The sequence below is a fragment of the Mya arenaria genome, chromosome 14 (genome assembly GCF_026914265.1).
Source record: "Mya arenaria isolate MELC-2E11 chromosome 14, ASM2691426v1".
Taxonomy (NCBI): domain Eukaryota; kingdom Metazoa; phylum Mollusca; class Bivalvia; order Myida; family Myidae; genus Mya; species Mya arenaria.
Window position 1 is genome coordinate 62,836,895 of NC_069135.1, and position 14,555 is coordinate 62,851,449.

Here is a 14,555-nt window from a genome sequence, read left to right on the forward strand (position 1 = left end):
CTAATTAAATTTCAATTATCCTCTCAGAATATTTTAAAGTTCAATATGTTTTCTTCCCTCTTTGAAAGTTTTGTCGAATTTCAACTTAACCTGAGTGGTCACTGCTTTTTTGATAGCAAATGAATTTAAAATGTAAAGATGTTTTGGAATTTACAGTAGTTGCCATTTAATACAAAACTTTCTGAAACAAGTTAAGGAAAGTTATAAAGAGGGTCTTTGGCTGTCACCTAATTAATGTAAGATTATTTCTTTTTTATCATACTATTAAGACACATTGGACACAAAAAAAATGAAGATATAATTTTATCATTGATTTTATTTATTAAATATTATTTTATTTATAATAAAAATAAATATATCTATTTTTGTTGTTATTGTGGGTTTTTTTTTGGGGGGGGGGGGGGGGGGGGAATTATAGAAAATACCGAATGGCTGTATTAACCTTGTGATAAAATGATATATTTATGCAAAAAGTATAAGTTTTGACTTCCTTTATAATGGATTTTGAAGACTTTACTAGTTTACAAAAAATAGAATACACCTCAGTTTTCTATTGTTCAAATTTCTTCAACCAAAACAAGTCGGTATGTACTTCTTATCCACTTAATTACTTCCAATATCTGAGCTCGTTTTTCTTGACTCCCGCTAATGCAAACACGATATTTTATTCCACGCTTTTATCTCAGAAAATCGTGTCTAAATGTTTATAATATCTGAATAAAATATAAATACAGGAAAAAATAATTTTCCCAAACATATGTCACTCTCTGTAAATTATTTACACAAAGACACATTTAGTGTAAGTATCATTATAATAATCACTGCCAAGAACCCAGGCCACTATAACTGAATATTTGTTTAGGCCTTTTCTGAACTCACAAAATACCTGCATCCCAATTGTTTCGGTGGTCTAATTTTATTTAAAAAAATCATGACAGAATGAAAGTGTAAGGAAGAAAAAAAAAAACACTAGCAGACAGCAATGAATAATAATTACCAAGGGAGGCAATAGTGAAGTGGTTACATTATACTGATATATCAGCCAGTACAGCAACACCAAACAAACTATTAATCAACTGTGGCCTGTATGAGCAGTAGAAAAATCTAAGAACAATTACTAAGGGAGGTAATCGTGAAGTGGTTACATTATACTGATTTATCAGTTAGTACATCAACACCAAACTAACTACTAATCAACTGTTGTCTGCATGAGCAGTGGAAAAATCTAAGAACAATTAATAAGGGAGGTAATCATGAAGTGGTTACATTATACTGACTTATCAGTCAGTTTGTACATCGACTACAAACTAACTTTTAATCAATTGTGGCCTGCATGAGCAGTAGAAAAATCTCAGAACAATTACTAAGGGAGGTAATCATGAAGTGGTTACATTATACTGATTTATCAGTCAGAACATCAACACCAAACAAACTATTAATCAATTGTTGTCTGCCTGAGCAGAAGAAAAATATCTGAGAGATAAAATCAAGCCCAATTCTGTCATCAATCATTGTCAAACTCAAATTTTGTAATTTTTGCAATGTGTTATCCAAATCCCATACCTGTTTGTGTTTTTTATTGACGAACAGTGCTGATATTGTTGAATAAAAAATATGTGTCACTGAAAACTAGCATTTTTTTTAACATCTGTGAAACATCTTGAATTGCGTTTTTTATGTCAGTTGTGGATTTTTGGTGTGATTGTTTACGTCAGAAAAAAAAAAATTGTTGACAACACTAAGATACCTAGAGGGTGTTTATTACTAAACTTGTCTATGCAGACTTCCTACCAGGCCTAAACAACAAAAACTTCTGGTTGCGGTTACCCGAGCCTTGCTACAAAATAGGCATCGCCCCTACAGTTTTTATAGTCTGTTGGATAAAAAAGAAAACTTATCATTAATATTAAAAACTAAACAAGCAAAAATTGTGTGTTTTTATATGTGGCTTTAAGCATAATACAGCTTTATCAATTACAGAAGATTACTATTACGCCAATGCCAAATGACGACAATACAATTTTAACATAAAGACTTATAAAATAATAATAATAATAAAATCCTGCCTACTCGACCTGTTTTTAGACAAGATGTTACCCTAACCATACATTATTTTTTTGGCCCTTGTATATTTTTTAAACATCTGAGAAACATCTTCAATTGTTGTTTTTGTCATTTGTGGATTTTTTTTTTGTGTGTTATTGTTTACGACAGAAAACAAATGATTTGTTGACAACTAAGACTCGATCCTAATACTTTGTAGAGTTAATGAAATAAGGAAATAAATACAAAAAACTTACAAACTTGAAAATCCAAAGGAACTCAGATTGAAAGTTTACGAAAATTAAACCTGCATCTCACGACAGAACTTAACCAGTGTACACAACATTTGCATCATAAAGAGGAGAAAAACAACAGAATGTCACATGAAGGCATCTTTCAGACCTCAGAGAAAATAGTCTGTCATTTCAGTTTTTGTCTGTCAAAGCTGCATCAGTTGTAAATGTCATACATACACCTGACTGCCCTGAATGCCATCTGTATAAGAATTGACAAAAACTGACCGAATTCCATATCTTTACAACAAACATCAGTAACCATGACCAAGTTAAATTTTTATTAACGGATATGCATTGGAACTGTTCTGACAATGACTACATCACTTGGATTAGAAAAATAACGCCCTTGTATTAAGAACTAATGAAAACTGACAAAATTCCATATTTTCGCAAAGAACCTAGATTTTGTTTATACGATGACCATAGCACATAATTATTGATATTTAAACTTGCATTGGAACCTGATGACGCTCTCACATTGACTAAATAAAATGTTTAAGAAAAATAAAATTTCTTAGAGTTACATTTTTAAATTTAGTTCAAACGATTTTAATCATCTCCCAAGCACAGCATTGTCTAATAAATGTATTTCACACACATGATTGTACTCCCAACCATCACTGTAATTAATTTTTCCATAAAAATTAACTTTCACAATATAATTATAAATCCCAATAATTAAATGCACTGAAAACAGTGCACCTTCATATGCACGCACCAATAAGAAAATTCTAACGAAAGTTAAAAAGCGTCTCAATATTCTCCCAGCCAGATGTGCCATGTTAACGCAAGGCGATTTTTTTTGTTCCCTCAAAACCCAAGGACCCTGCTTGTCTTTCAACGGGAACTTTTGCAATGATAAAATCCGGCAGCCATCCTGACTCACACATTGTATAAAATATATCTGTCTGGGAGCAGAAATTTGTAATTTACATACTAAGGGCATTTTTTCCGTCTTTCCAGTCTACTGTTTTCATAATGCATGGTAAGGCGTTGCAAAATCAATTTTGTGGTTCAGGGTCTGTGATTACGAACATACTTAAGTCAATGTCTAGACTCAGACTCAGAAAAATTACAAAAAAGTACTTTATTTCGTTTGATTCACAAAAATAAATGTAAATAACTGTACAATTTCAAATCATCAAAAAAATATATTAAATTTCATCATCAATGCATTACTAGATACATTACTAGAAACAAAGTTACAATGAAATGAACATTTGCAGTTTTGCAACTTCGGTCTGAACTTCGCCTGGAGACTATTTGTAATCTTGGCCCAACCCTATTTTCGAGCAACAACCCTGTTATTTTTTGTATGGTTGCTTGGATGAGTAAAATTTAAACAAATATGTAAATAATAAAATCACATTAAAAAAATATTGTTTTCTCGGCCTACCTAGCTGACTAGTCTGTTATATTCCAGCATGTCACTGGATCCACAACATTTTAATTTTTTTGGCCTTAAATAAAAGTTTTATGAATAACGGTTAAACTTGCAGCAGGAAAGAAAACAACATATCATTAAGAAAGCCAACTTTGAAATTACAAGTCTGGAACCATATTCAATATATTTTATTTGAAGTGTGCATACAAATTGACCTTTTTCAAAAATGAGATTTAAATAACTAAGATTTAACTCCAATTTCAGGCATATAATAAAAAGAAAAATTGTAAGTTTCATGGTACGATAATATAATAAAATATAATTATTGCTTGTTTCAGTGTATGATTGTAATAATTATTATTTCACATCGAGAACACAAAAAGTTAATTTTTCACTCCTTGCTCCGCCAATCGTGAAATATATCTTTTGTGGTGACTCAGTGAAGTAATTATTACAATCATATACTGAAACACACAAAAATATCCTCTATATCTAAAAAAAGATGAAAAGCTTAATCTAAAAAAATAATTTTTCTTAGGCGTTTGTAACACTTTTAACCATAAAACATCAATTTTCAAACGTTAATAAAAATTATGAAATTTAGCTGCCATCGATTTTTTGTCAGCAATCTTATATCACTAGTTTCCATGCTTTTCGCAAAAAATTGGCTTGTTTCAAGACAAAAAAAATATAAAAAATGTCAAAACGTTCAATATGAGGGAATTCAGCAGCTTTAAATTTAATTTGCATGAAGACCTTGAAATAAACAATAACCTATATTAAAATCCATTTAACCAACTTTTTCTCACAAAATATACATAATAAAATTAATGTATGATTCACAAGTTTCTATATATATAACAACCACAGAACAGTATTTATTTGAACTCCATAAAATGCGTAATAAAATTACTATGAGATTATTTCGCAGACATGTTTTTATCTTTTCTCATACAATGCGCAATTATTCGTATAATTCCCCAAATACACCTCATATAAACACTGTCGGAATGCCCACTAAATGCCAGGTAGCTATCATTTCAAATTATTTCAATCATTTCTCACTGTCTACATTTTCAATTTTCTGGTGAAGATAAGATTTTGATGGCTTCCAATGACTTCAATGCAGTTCACATGTGTCGAAGAATTATACATCAAATCCAAACTGTATCTAACTGAACTGCACCTCTCTATGGGAGATGATTCACATGATTTTGAATCATTTTTGTAACAGCAAAACCACAATTCAACATTCTTGTGATCAAAATACTTTTTTCTTGAAAAAATTAATAATAAAAAAAAAAAATCAAATAAAAATAATAAAAAAAATCAATAAAAATAATCGACATCCTGCCCCTTAAAACAAATTCAGCACTGCTTAATAAGTATTTTAATGTTGGACAATTCTGGTATAAAAAAAATATCCACATAATTCAAATCATCACGTTAAGGCAAATAAATATATATCCCACTTAACAATTACACACAGTAAGTCAAACTCTGTTACAACATCCTGATTAATTACATTTTCCAAATCACCCAACAACCTTCCATCTCTCATCCCACAGAGGTAAATATAAATATTGACTTGTAATTTTTCGTTATCAATCAGTGTCAGGCCTTCACGTCATCAGGGAGATATGTGTTTTACTTTCATCTATAACTGATCTATTGGTGCAAGAAAACGGGGAATTCCTATGATTCTCTGCTTATTACATATTTGCGAATGTATTTTGCTTGCTCAGATTTTGCATTAAGTCGATTTCAGCCGAATCAATGGCTTTCAGCATTTAGTGCAAAAAAATCTAGTTTTTTCATGGCATGTACATAGCTTAAATTAACAGGGTCATTACCCCCTACTGGGGGCCGGGGGGTGCGGGGGTAGTCGCCGGGTCCGGACCGATTGAGGTTCCAAAGTTTTAGAATTTCTGCTATCAACATTATCATGATCAATAACACAATAGAAGAACCAACAGCATCATCACCAATAAAATCCATACTATCCTCATAAGCAGCAAAATAGCAAAATCATCATCAATTTCATGATAATCAACATCACCATCAGCAGCGGCATAAAAAGAATCACTTTTTGCCTCCTCCTCATTATTGTCGCTGGCGCTGTTGTCGTCATCATTATCATCATCATTGTCATCGTCATCATCATCATCATCATCATCATCATCATCATTAGCAGTGGTGACAGCAGCAGAAGAAGCAGAAGCTGCAGGAGCAGCAGCAGCACCAGCAGCAGCAGCAGCAGCAACAGCAACACATACTCAACAGTGATAGATTTTTCATTGTATAAACTCAACAACATACCACCACATGACATAAATTATTAAATTCCAAGAAATCACAAAATCAAATTAATTAATCTATCCCTGTAATTTTCAGTCAGTTTTGACATGAATGTCACAGGCACCAGCAAAACAGACCCAGCATCCTGACAGCAGGACACCAGGTTATGATTATGATCAAATGTGAGACCGGGCTGCTTCTTATCTCAGTTACCATCTTTTTATCACACAGACAGAAAGTCCTTAGGGAATGTCTTAATTGTATTAAAAATGTGCCGACATATTGTTCCTCTGTTTCACACAGTACTTTCTTAAATGAATAACAATGAAAAGTTATGTTATTAAAATATCTCAGCCTCCGTCCTGCACTACACACAGTACTTCCTTAAATGAATTACAATGAAAAGTTATGTTATTAAAATATCTCAGCCTCCGTCCTGCACTACACACAATACTTCATCATCAATTACAATCTGAAATAATTCTATAAAAATATCCAAACCTCCTTCCCACACTAAACACCGACTAATCCACAGAATAACAATACAGAAACTGAATTAGCTCCACAAAATGTTGATGGAAACACATTGAATACATTGGCAAAAATAAAAGTCAGCCATTTAGACGATTTCACTCAAAAATGTGTACCGTATTTTCTCGACTATAAGACGGGGAAATTGGGTCCCGATTTTTACCCCCAAAGTAGGGGACCCGAAGCGAGTCGAAACAAAAAGCACCAGATTTCATGGGCAAAGTTAGGGGCCGTCTTATAAGCGAATCGCCTTATAGTCGAGAAAATACGGTAACTGTTCTTACATTGGACTAGTATTGAGTGAATCAAATATGTCCACCCGTCCTGTCGTGAGAGCCAATCATTTTTCTAGTGAAAGGTCAGAATGACCTTGAACTTTAACCTACTGACCCGGAAATAAGTGTGGGTCATCTACTGACCAGACCAATGTGAATACCAAGTTTGGTGACTAACTGTACAATGTGTCATTCAAAACTTATGGATAAGAAACAAACATGTGATGTTGTTACCAATTATGGAGACAACGACAAACAGAGAAATACCCACGTCAGCCATGTTTTACAGGTGATATGAAACTCATACTAATCAAAATGAATCTTTTGATAACTCACAAATTTTATCAAAATCGAGTTAAAGAATCATGTCAACCAGCACAGGTGACACAATAACATATACAAAAATATTTTTTATAATGAATCTTTAACTTTCCACAAATTTCATCAAAATGTAGTACAAAAATTTAATCAGTTTTGTAAATCACAGTGCAATCTCTAACCACCATGAATAAGAATCGTTTTCCAGTACATACTGGAATCTGTGCCAAATATTGCAGCCAAACTGATGATAAAAACGCAAAAACAATCATCGTGAAAATGTCAACATGTAAATAACAATAGATATATGAATGATACCAACTCATTTCCACTATACCTTGTTCCTTCTGATCTTTTTTATTCAAAGGTTCTATGTGGATTTATGCCTCAGACTTTATGCCAAGTTTCATGCCGTGAGATATATTGCCAACTTCCACAAAGAAAACAAACTTCCCGAGGATATTATGTTTTATCCTTTGATCTGCAGTAGTTTACATTGTTTAAGAAAATACCTAATTAAGATTTCAGATTTTTTTCTCTAAGTAATTTATCTGTAAAATATCATCAGCAAATAATATAATTCTTTCAATTTTGATACCAGTTGTTTTCATTTATCAAATGCATAGTTTATTCAGCATTTTCCAACAATATTGTTCACACAAAAAATGAAAATAGACAACAAGTCTTGTTTGGAACTACAGCGCCCGCAGCTGCTTTGATGATGAAAGGTCAAGGTCAAGTAAATAAAACAATTTCAAAATGACTTGATTACTGCATGTAATTGAATTTATTTCGATGCATTTTCAGTGGTCGAAATTTGCTTAGCACAAGCCCGCAAGCCCGCACTGGTAAACTGCTTTCCGGGCTTGCTCGTATTCTAAATTTTATACAGCAGGGCTTTTTCCAAATTTTGATGCCAAGGAATAAGATAAGAATTCAGGCTTTTTCATACAAAAGTCCAATTTCGATGACTGCATTTTGGACATGAAATTATTTAAAAATTTAATAAAACAAACTGTTCAAAAATGTAAACAACGAAAAAAAAATCAAAAAAGAATACCAGCGCAAAAATATGAAAATTGAAATCGAGCGAGCTCAACAAGACTTTAAACCTGAAATTATGCTTAGAATTATGTTTATGATAAAATGATATGAAAATGAGTCAGATTTTAGCAATGTTGCGTTAATGTATTTACACAACTGCAGCGTTCATCATAATTACATCTATAACACTGGCTTTCTTTGTAATGCTTTCACGTGATTTGTAATATTTGAAATCCAATATGCATGATTCAGATCCCATTCTAAGTTTACTAGGAAAACTAATACATATTTGCAAACATAAACTTCAATCATTCCAAGAAAAAAACAGGATGTTTTTCTTAGAAAGGTAAACAACAAACTCACTGTAGAAAAAATGAATGCACATTAAGTCACTTTATGTTGTATTTCAATAAAATTTCAGGAACAGCTAATCCTGGCCCCGATTTCTTGAAACTTCTAAGAAAGAAAGGCTTAAGTTGCTTCTTTCAATTAGCTAAAATACATACTTAGATATGATTTTGATAAATAAAAAATGGTTTAATCTGATTTTCATCCAGATAATTCCTATCTAAAAATATAAATAGACATAAAGAAGTAAATATTACATTAATTATTGAAAATCGAAAATAGTGAGCTTAGCTAAGTCCTGTTATATGAGTTTCCAGAAATTGAGACCAGAGATTTTATATAAAGATCAAAATAATAAAAATAAATCTGAATTTACTTTTTTATTTCTCTTGAAAATGCAACCCACGCAGTCCAAGACAGACAGAACTTCAAGGGAATGTCGGCCTTGGCCTCCACAATATCAAAATGAATAAGTAAAATAGGCCACAATTATGAATATTATGTTTATGGTTTCCCTTGCCACATTAAACGGTAACCATGGGTACGTTAAAGGTCGTTGTTTTTGTTGTTGTTGTTTTTTCTTACTTCCTAAGGCCTTAAAAAAAATACTTGTGACTCTGCATGGTTAACCAACCCTACCTTCGAAATAGGCGCTATTGTTTTTAAGGTCCGTTGGTTAAAAAAACATGTATTTTAATCTGTAGTTTTTAAACTTTTAAAGCTTTATACTGAAGATTGTATTAACACCTTTTTTCCAATGATGACAAAAATGTTCTTTGATAAACTGCATTATAAATATTATAAACTATTTTTTTTAAAAGCCTACCTTTCTAGTACCTGCTTTTATACAAGATTTAACCTTAACAACACAATTTACCTATTTTTGGACAAACCCCTTTTATTTCATAATGAAAAACGAAAAAAAAAAAAAAATGTGCCCACTAACACAAGTAGCTAAATACACTGTGGTTGGAGGCGTTTGTGAGTCCGTCGGGAAATATCAAGCAAACCATTTGTGATTCGTTGCCTTACATACAAGAACTGGTTAATTAATATTTTTCAACATATAGCATGTTAACACAAAATATTTTGAGGAACACACATGTGAAGAATGACAACAGCAGTGATCAGTGATCGGTTGTCGGCTGAGAATAAGTGAATGTACGCCCCGCATTATCTGGTCCAACATAGAAGCCTCATTTACCAGAGCATGGATCAATTTCCACCCATGTGCCACACACGTGGAAAGGTCTTGATAATTATATCAAAGCAAAAAAACAAGATTTTTTCACGAATTCATGTGGTTTACAGTACATTCCCAACATGTTATTTACACGCAAATAAGTGACCCCTATACTGTAGAATTATTTTTGGTAGCTGACCCCCCCTCCCCCCCGCCCTCATGGAGACCATCATGGGCACCCATATGCCTTCATATACTTTAAACCTTAAGAAAATCAAACATTTCTTTTGTTGTTCATTAAAACTTATACAGAATTATAAATACATACAAATTACTTTATATATCTGGAAGTGTAAACCTTATATTATTTCTTGTAAACCAAATTCCTAACATTTTCCGTCAAATTCATAACATCCAAAATTTAGTGTTCACAGCCCCGATACCATGTACAGTAAATCTCCAACACCTATATGCCCTGTCCCTCTCCTGCAACACCATTTCAATTAATTCCAAAATAAAAACAAACAAAACATCACCTATGGGGAAACTCAAAACAATTTCAGGTTGCAGGTATTTTTGTGGGTCAGTCATAAAATGCCAAAACAAATTAATTATTAATTATTAATCCTGGCCTAATCAATAACTAACAGGAAAGTTAAGAGGATGATAGTGCAATAAGAAATAATAAAAAAATTCAAACATATTTCTGAACATACTAGAACTATAACTACATTTTTGTGGCAATTTTTGCATCATCATCTTACAAACAAATTCCAGTTCATGGGCGTGTTTCATTTTCGACAGATGAAATGAGCTTGTTTTTGTGTTTTTTAAAAACCTTCAAACCAAACAAACAAAAGTTTCAACGTTGGTTCCTTAACAGGGATTCCGTGTTAAGGAAGTTTAGAAGTATATTTCTCAATAAAAATGTGCTAAATCTTCCAAAATTGAGTCCTTGGAAGTACAAAAACTTGTATTGGAGAAAACTTCCAAAAGTGAAGAAGGCTTAGAAGTTCAGAATATCAAAACCTGCTGTCAAGTTACTTTATGGCCACATTTTCAATAGGACTTGAAGTTAAATGAATTCTATACATTTTTGTGAATTAAGTTTGCAAATTATAGTTACAAATTATTTAATATTTGAAGTAGCTGCTTGGACACTAGTGGAAAATTATAAGATTCCTATTGGCATAAACTTCCATATTTCAGAGGAAAACTTCCAATATTAATGCAGTGGTTGAAATTAGCACAAGCCCGCAAGCCCTGCCCTGGTAAAATGTCTTCTGGGCTTGCTCAAATTCTGAATTTTATATAGCAGGGCTTGTTTAAAAAAAAATGTATTGCATTAGTATAAGAATTCGGGCTTGTTAATCCAAAAGTCTAATTTCAATGACTGATTAATGTCTAGGAAGTTCATTCTTCCAGTTTCAAATTCTTAATGGAAACCCTGGCTTAATCTTCTTTCATGTCTTTTAACAAGATAAGCCGGTAAGCATTTTTCTGAGCTATTGTTTCCAAACCTCTGCCGACCTTATCTCGATGAACGAGGGGTGGTACCTTGTCAAAGACTCCATGTGTTTCAATGTCATGTATATGTGCTTTATCTGATAACGTTTTTTGAGAAGAAAATGAAGTTGGAGCTTATGGTTTAATCACAAAATATGTATGCAGCCTTCAAGAAAATCTTAGAAACAGGAAATTTGAATGTATATTTGCATTCCAACTAACTTTCCATTTCTTGAATCCTTTCCATGGATACAATTATAAGCTGATTCTTTAAAATGATGTTAATTTCTAAACAAACCATTTTCTCAATGTAAATAAGCCAAGGTGACAGCTTAAATTTCTTCCAAAAATATTTAAATTCCCTTAAAATGTACAAAAGTTCTTGTAAGACTTCTAAGTTACGCAAAATAAATTATTTTTGACAATAATTATCAGTGTATAAAATCCACTGTTACAGTGTCCAAATTCATAGAGTGTTCGAACTCGAAGGTGAATTATGGTAACTTAAATATCTGAAATAAATGATTTTTTCTTTTAAATTCTTACCTCGCAGGAACAGCGTCAAAAATAAATACATCCCAGAAAAAATACTTCTCACAAAAATCAAATTTGTATAAACATATTTTCTGAAGTCAGAATTGTTATAAATTTTCCTGAAAAATGTCTAAGTGTTTGTTTGTGTGAATATAAATATCTGCCTAGCTCTGCCCACTGGCTGCACTAAGGGCTAATCCCAAAGACTAAATTAACATTTTCACAACAGTCTATAATATACCATAAAGCTGACCAGTATTATCAGACCAATAAAAATGATATAACTCTGGACAAAGATCAAGGTCACTTTACAGCCCCTAATTTACATCTAATTATAGCGTCTATTTGCACAGGACTTTTCAGTCATATATAAAATCATGCAACAATGGAATATTGGTACTAAACCTGTTAAACATAAAAATATTGACTTCTCTGGGTAGTAACTATAAAAACACTATATACATTAGGTCAAGAAATGCATGTAGACATATGAAATACTCAGAATTATTAAATTAGTAGTATTATTTTAATATTAACAAATTAATTTGTGACTAAATAAAACTATGAAAGGGACAGTAAATTAATTGAAAGTTTTTTTTAAATTAGTTGTACAAAATATTTCAAAATTTTAGAAAACAGAAGTTATTCAGAACTAGAGCTCAAATTGAAAACAAATCTAAAAAGATAATATTTTAGTCATCTATATAAGCATATAACTACAATAATACAACCATGTCAATTAACAAGACATTGTTTCTAATTTATAGACTATGTTGTTACAATTATAACATAAAATTATTCCATTTTAGAAGATGAGTCATTTTACATAAAAAAAATTAAAGTGTGTACATCCAATTACTTCATACCCAAGATTCATTCGCCAACTTTAACAAACCCATTTTATTTGCTAACTTCCCAATAATTATCTTCACTCTTTGACCCCTCCATAGCACTAAATAATATAGTAGTCTGTAACCCACTAGTTATGTGTAACCTACTTCACTTACCCTCTGTGTTCATTTCCCAAGGACTCAGTTTATTTTCTACAGAAATAAACATTTACAAATGCATTATTTTTGCTTTTTAACACTGATTATTCAAACCCTGTTGTGTGTCTACTGTTATTTTTCAATCAAACAAGGGACATAACTCCACAATCATAAAAGCCAGAGTAATGGGCCTGGCCTGACATAGGCATTTTGTCTCTGGTAACATGTACATACCATGCTTCTGGCACCATGTATACCAAGCTGTCAATGACAACATGGCTATAACAATACCTCAACTAAAAACCGCTTTTCTAAAGGTAGAATGAAAATTGGCGAGAAGAAGGGAGTGTTCCCCTTACAAGAATTAAAACAAAGGCTTTTTAACTATCTTTCGCAGAGGCCTTAATTTGGCTACTTTTCAATCGAAAATATATTATGTTATCATTAATCATAAACATTTGTGTCCTAAAATTAATAATGGTGAATCACTGTCTGTGCTGATGTGATTGTTGCAAGCCTCGGCTTTAACGATTGCACAGGGCTTACAATTATTCAGTAAGACTGATTCCTCTTTCAGTTAAAGAGTCCACTGAGTTACTTGTTTAATTAAAAAAAAACTTGTTTACACTTAAACGGAAGTAAAGCTAGTTATAAACTTCTTACCGCATTGTTACGAAACACATTGCGGTGGTTGCTTCCCTTGCTTAAAATTACGAAGGGCAGTAACATGAGTTTATGTACAGTACAGTACATTTTTAATCTAAGGATAGACATTTGTCTTTATTCCCAACCTTTTCAGTTTTTGTTTTTTTCATTCCAAAATGGGGCTACCAAAATCCAGGTCGTGCTACTTGATTTTTTAAATTGGTAGTCCTTATGGCTACCTAATGAAACTGGTGAAGGTCAGTACAATCTTCGATTAATTTGAATGAATGAGCTTCAATCATTCCCGGGTTAAATTTGAACCAGTTTGAAGCATTAAGTGCATTTAAATCTCAAAAACCAAAAAAAAGACCTTGTCTGTTCTAAATATTCGCTGTAAAAGCCCTGTAAAAACACATATTTTAACTTGTAAACTGTAAACAAAATGTTTTCTTGGAATAAATTGAAATCTGTAAGATGTATGTACACATCTGTTCTAAAATGCCGGAGAAAATATTGCTGATAAAACAAAGCTGGAATTATTGCAAAGAACTAAATGTTTGCAGCATTTACAAAATGCATATTGGTACAAATACTGCACTGGAAATGCATATCAACATGCAATAAAGATTATATTTCACGATGCAAAATTAACGATGCAGACATTGTTTTTTATGCCTTCGACATACTTCAGTACGCTTCATAAAACAAATGGCTTGTTTACTGGAAAACGTAAATACTGTTATTTTTTATGAGACATTATCTGTGATACACTATATATTTATGATAAGAATAATGGTTTTAGAACAATAAACATGTATTAGATGTGATGGATTCTATTTCATACATGGGATTTGAGCAAACTCACCAATGGGTAATGGTGGAACATAACCTGAACAACAAAATTATAGTGATACATAACCTGAACAACACAGTTGTAGTGGTACATAACCTAAACAACAAAATTATAGTGGTACATAACCTGAACAACAAAATTATAATGATAAATAATCTGAACTACAAAAATAACAGTGGTACATAACCTTAGAAACAAAATATCAGTGGTATATAACCTTAAGAAAAAATATCGGTGGTACATAACCTGAACAACAAAGTGCTGATTTAATGTGAGCTATGTTTACAAATAATAAAATGTTTTCAATT

The 14,555-nt window shown here is 31.9% G+C and overlaps 1 protein-coding gene across 6 annotated transcripts in view; it reads right to left on the reverse strand.

Moving 5' to 3' along the window:
• LOC128217047 (membrane-associated guanylate kinase, WW and PDZ domain-containing protein 3-like) overlaps positions 1 to 14,555 on the reverse strand; it is a 97,957-nt gene that overhangs the window by 65,331 nt on the left and 18,071 nt on the right. For 4 of the 6 annotated variants that reach the window (XM_052923875.1, XM_052923877.1, XM_052923876.1 and 1 more), the window contains exon 6: positions 14,260 to 14,283. The exons of 1 other annotated variant lie outside the window; for it this stretch is intronic. In XM_052923875.1, the coding sequence (XP_052779835.1) occupies positions 14,260 to 14,283 (24 nt within the window). Of the gene's footprint in view, positions 1 to 4,795; positions 4,818 to 14,259; positions 14,284 to 14,555 lie in introns of those variants that run through there. One more of the 6 variants, XM_052923878.1, reaches the window with a different exon arrangement.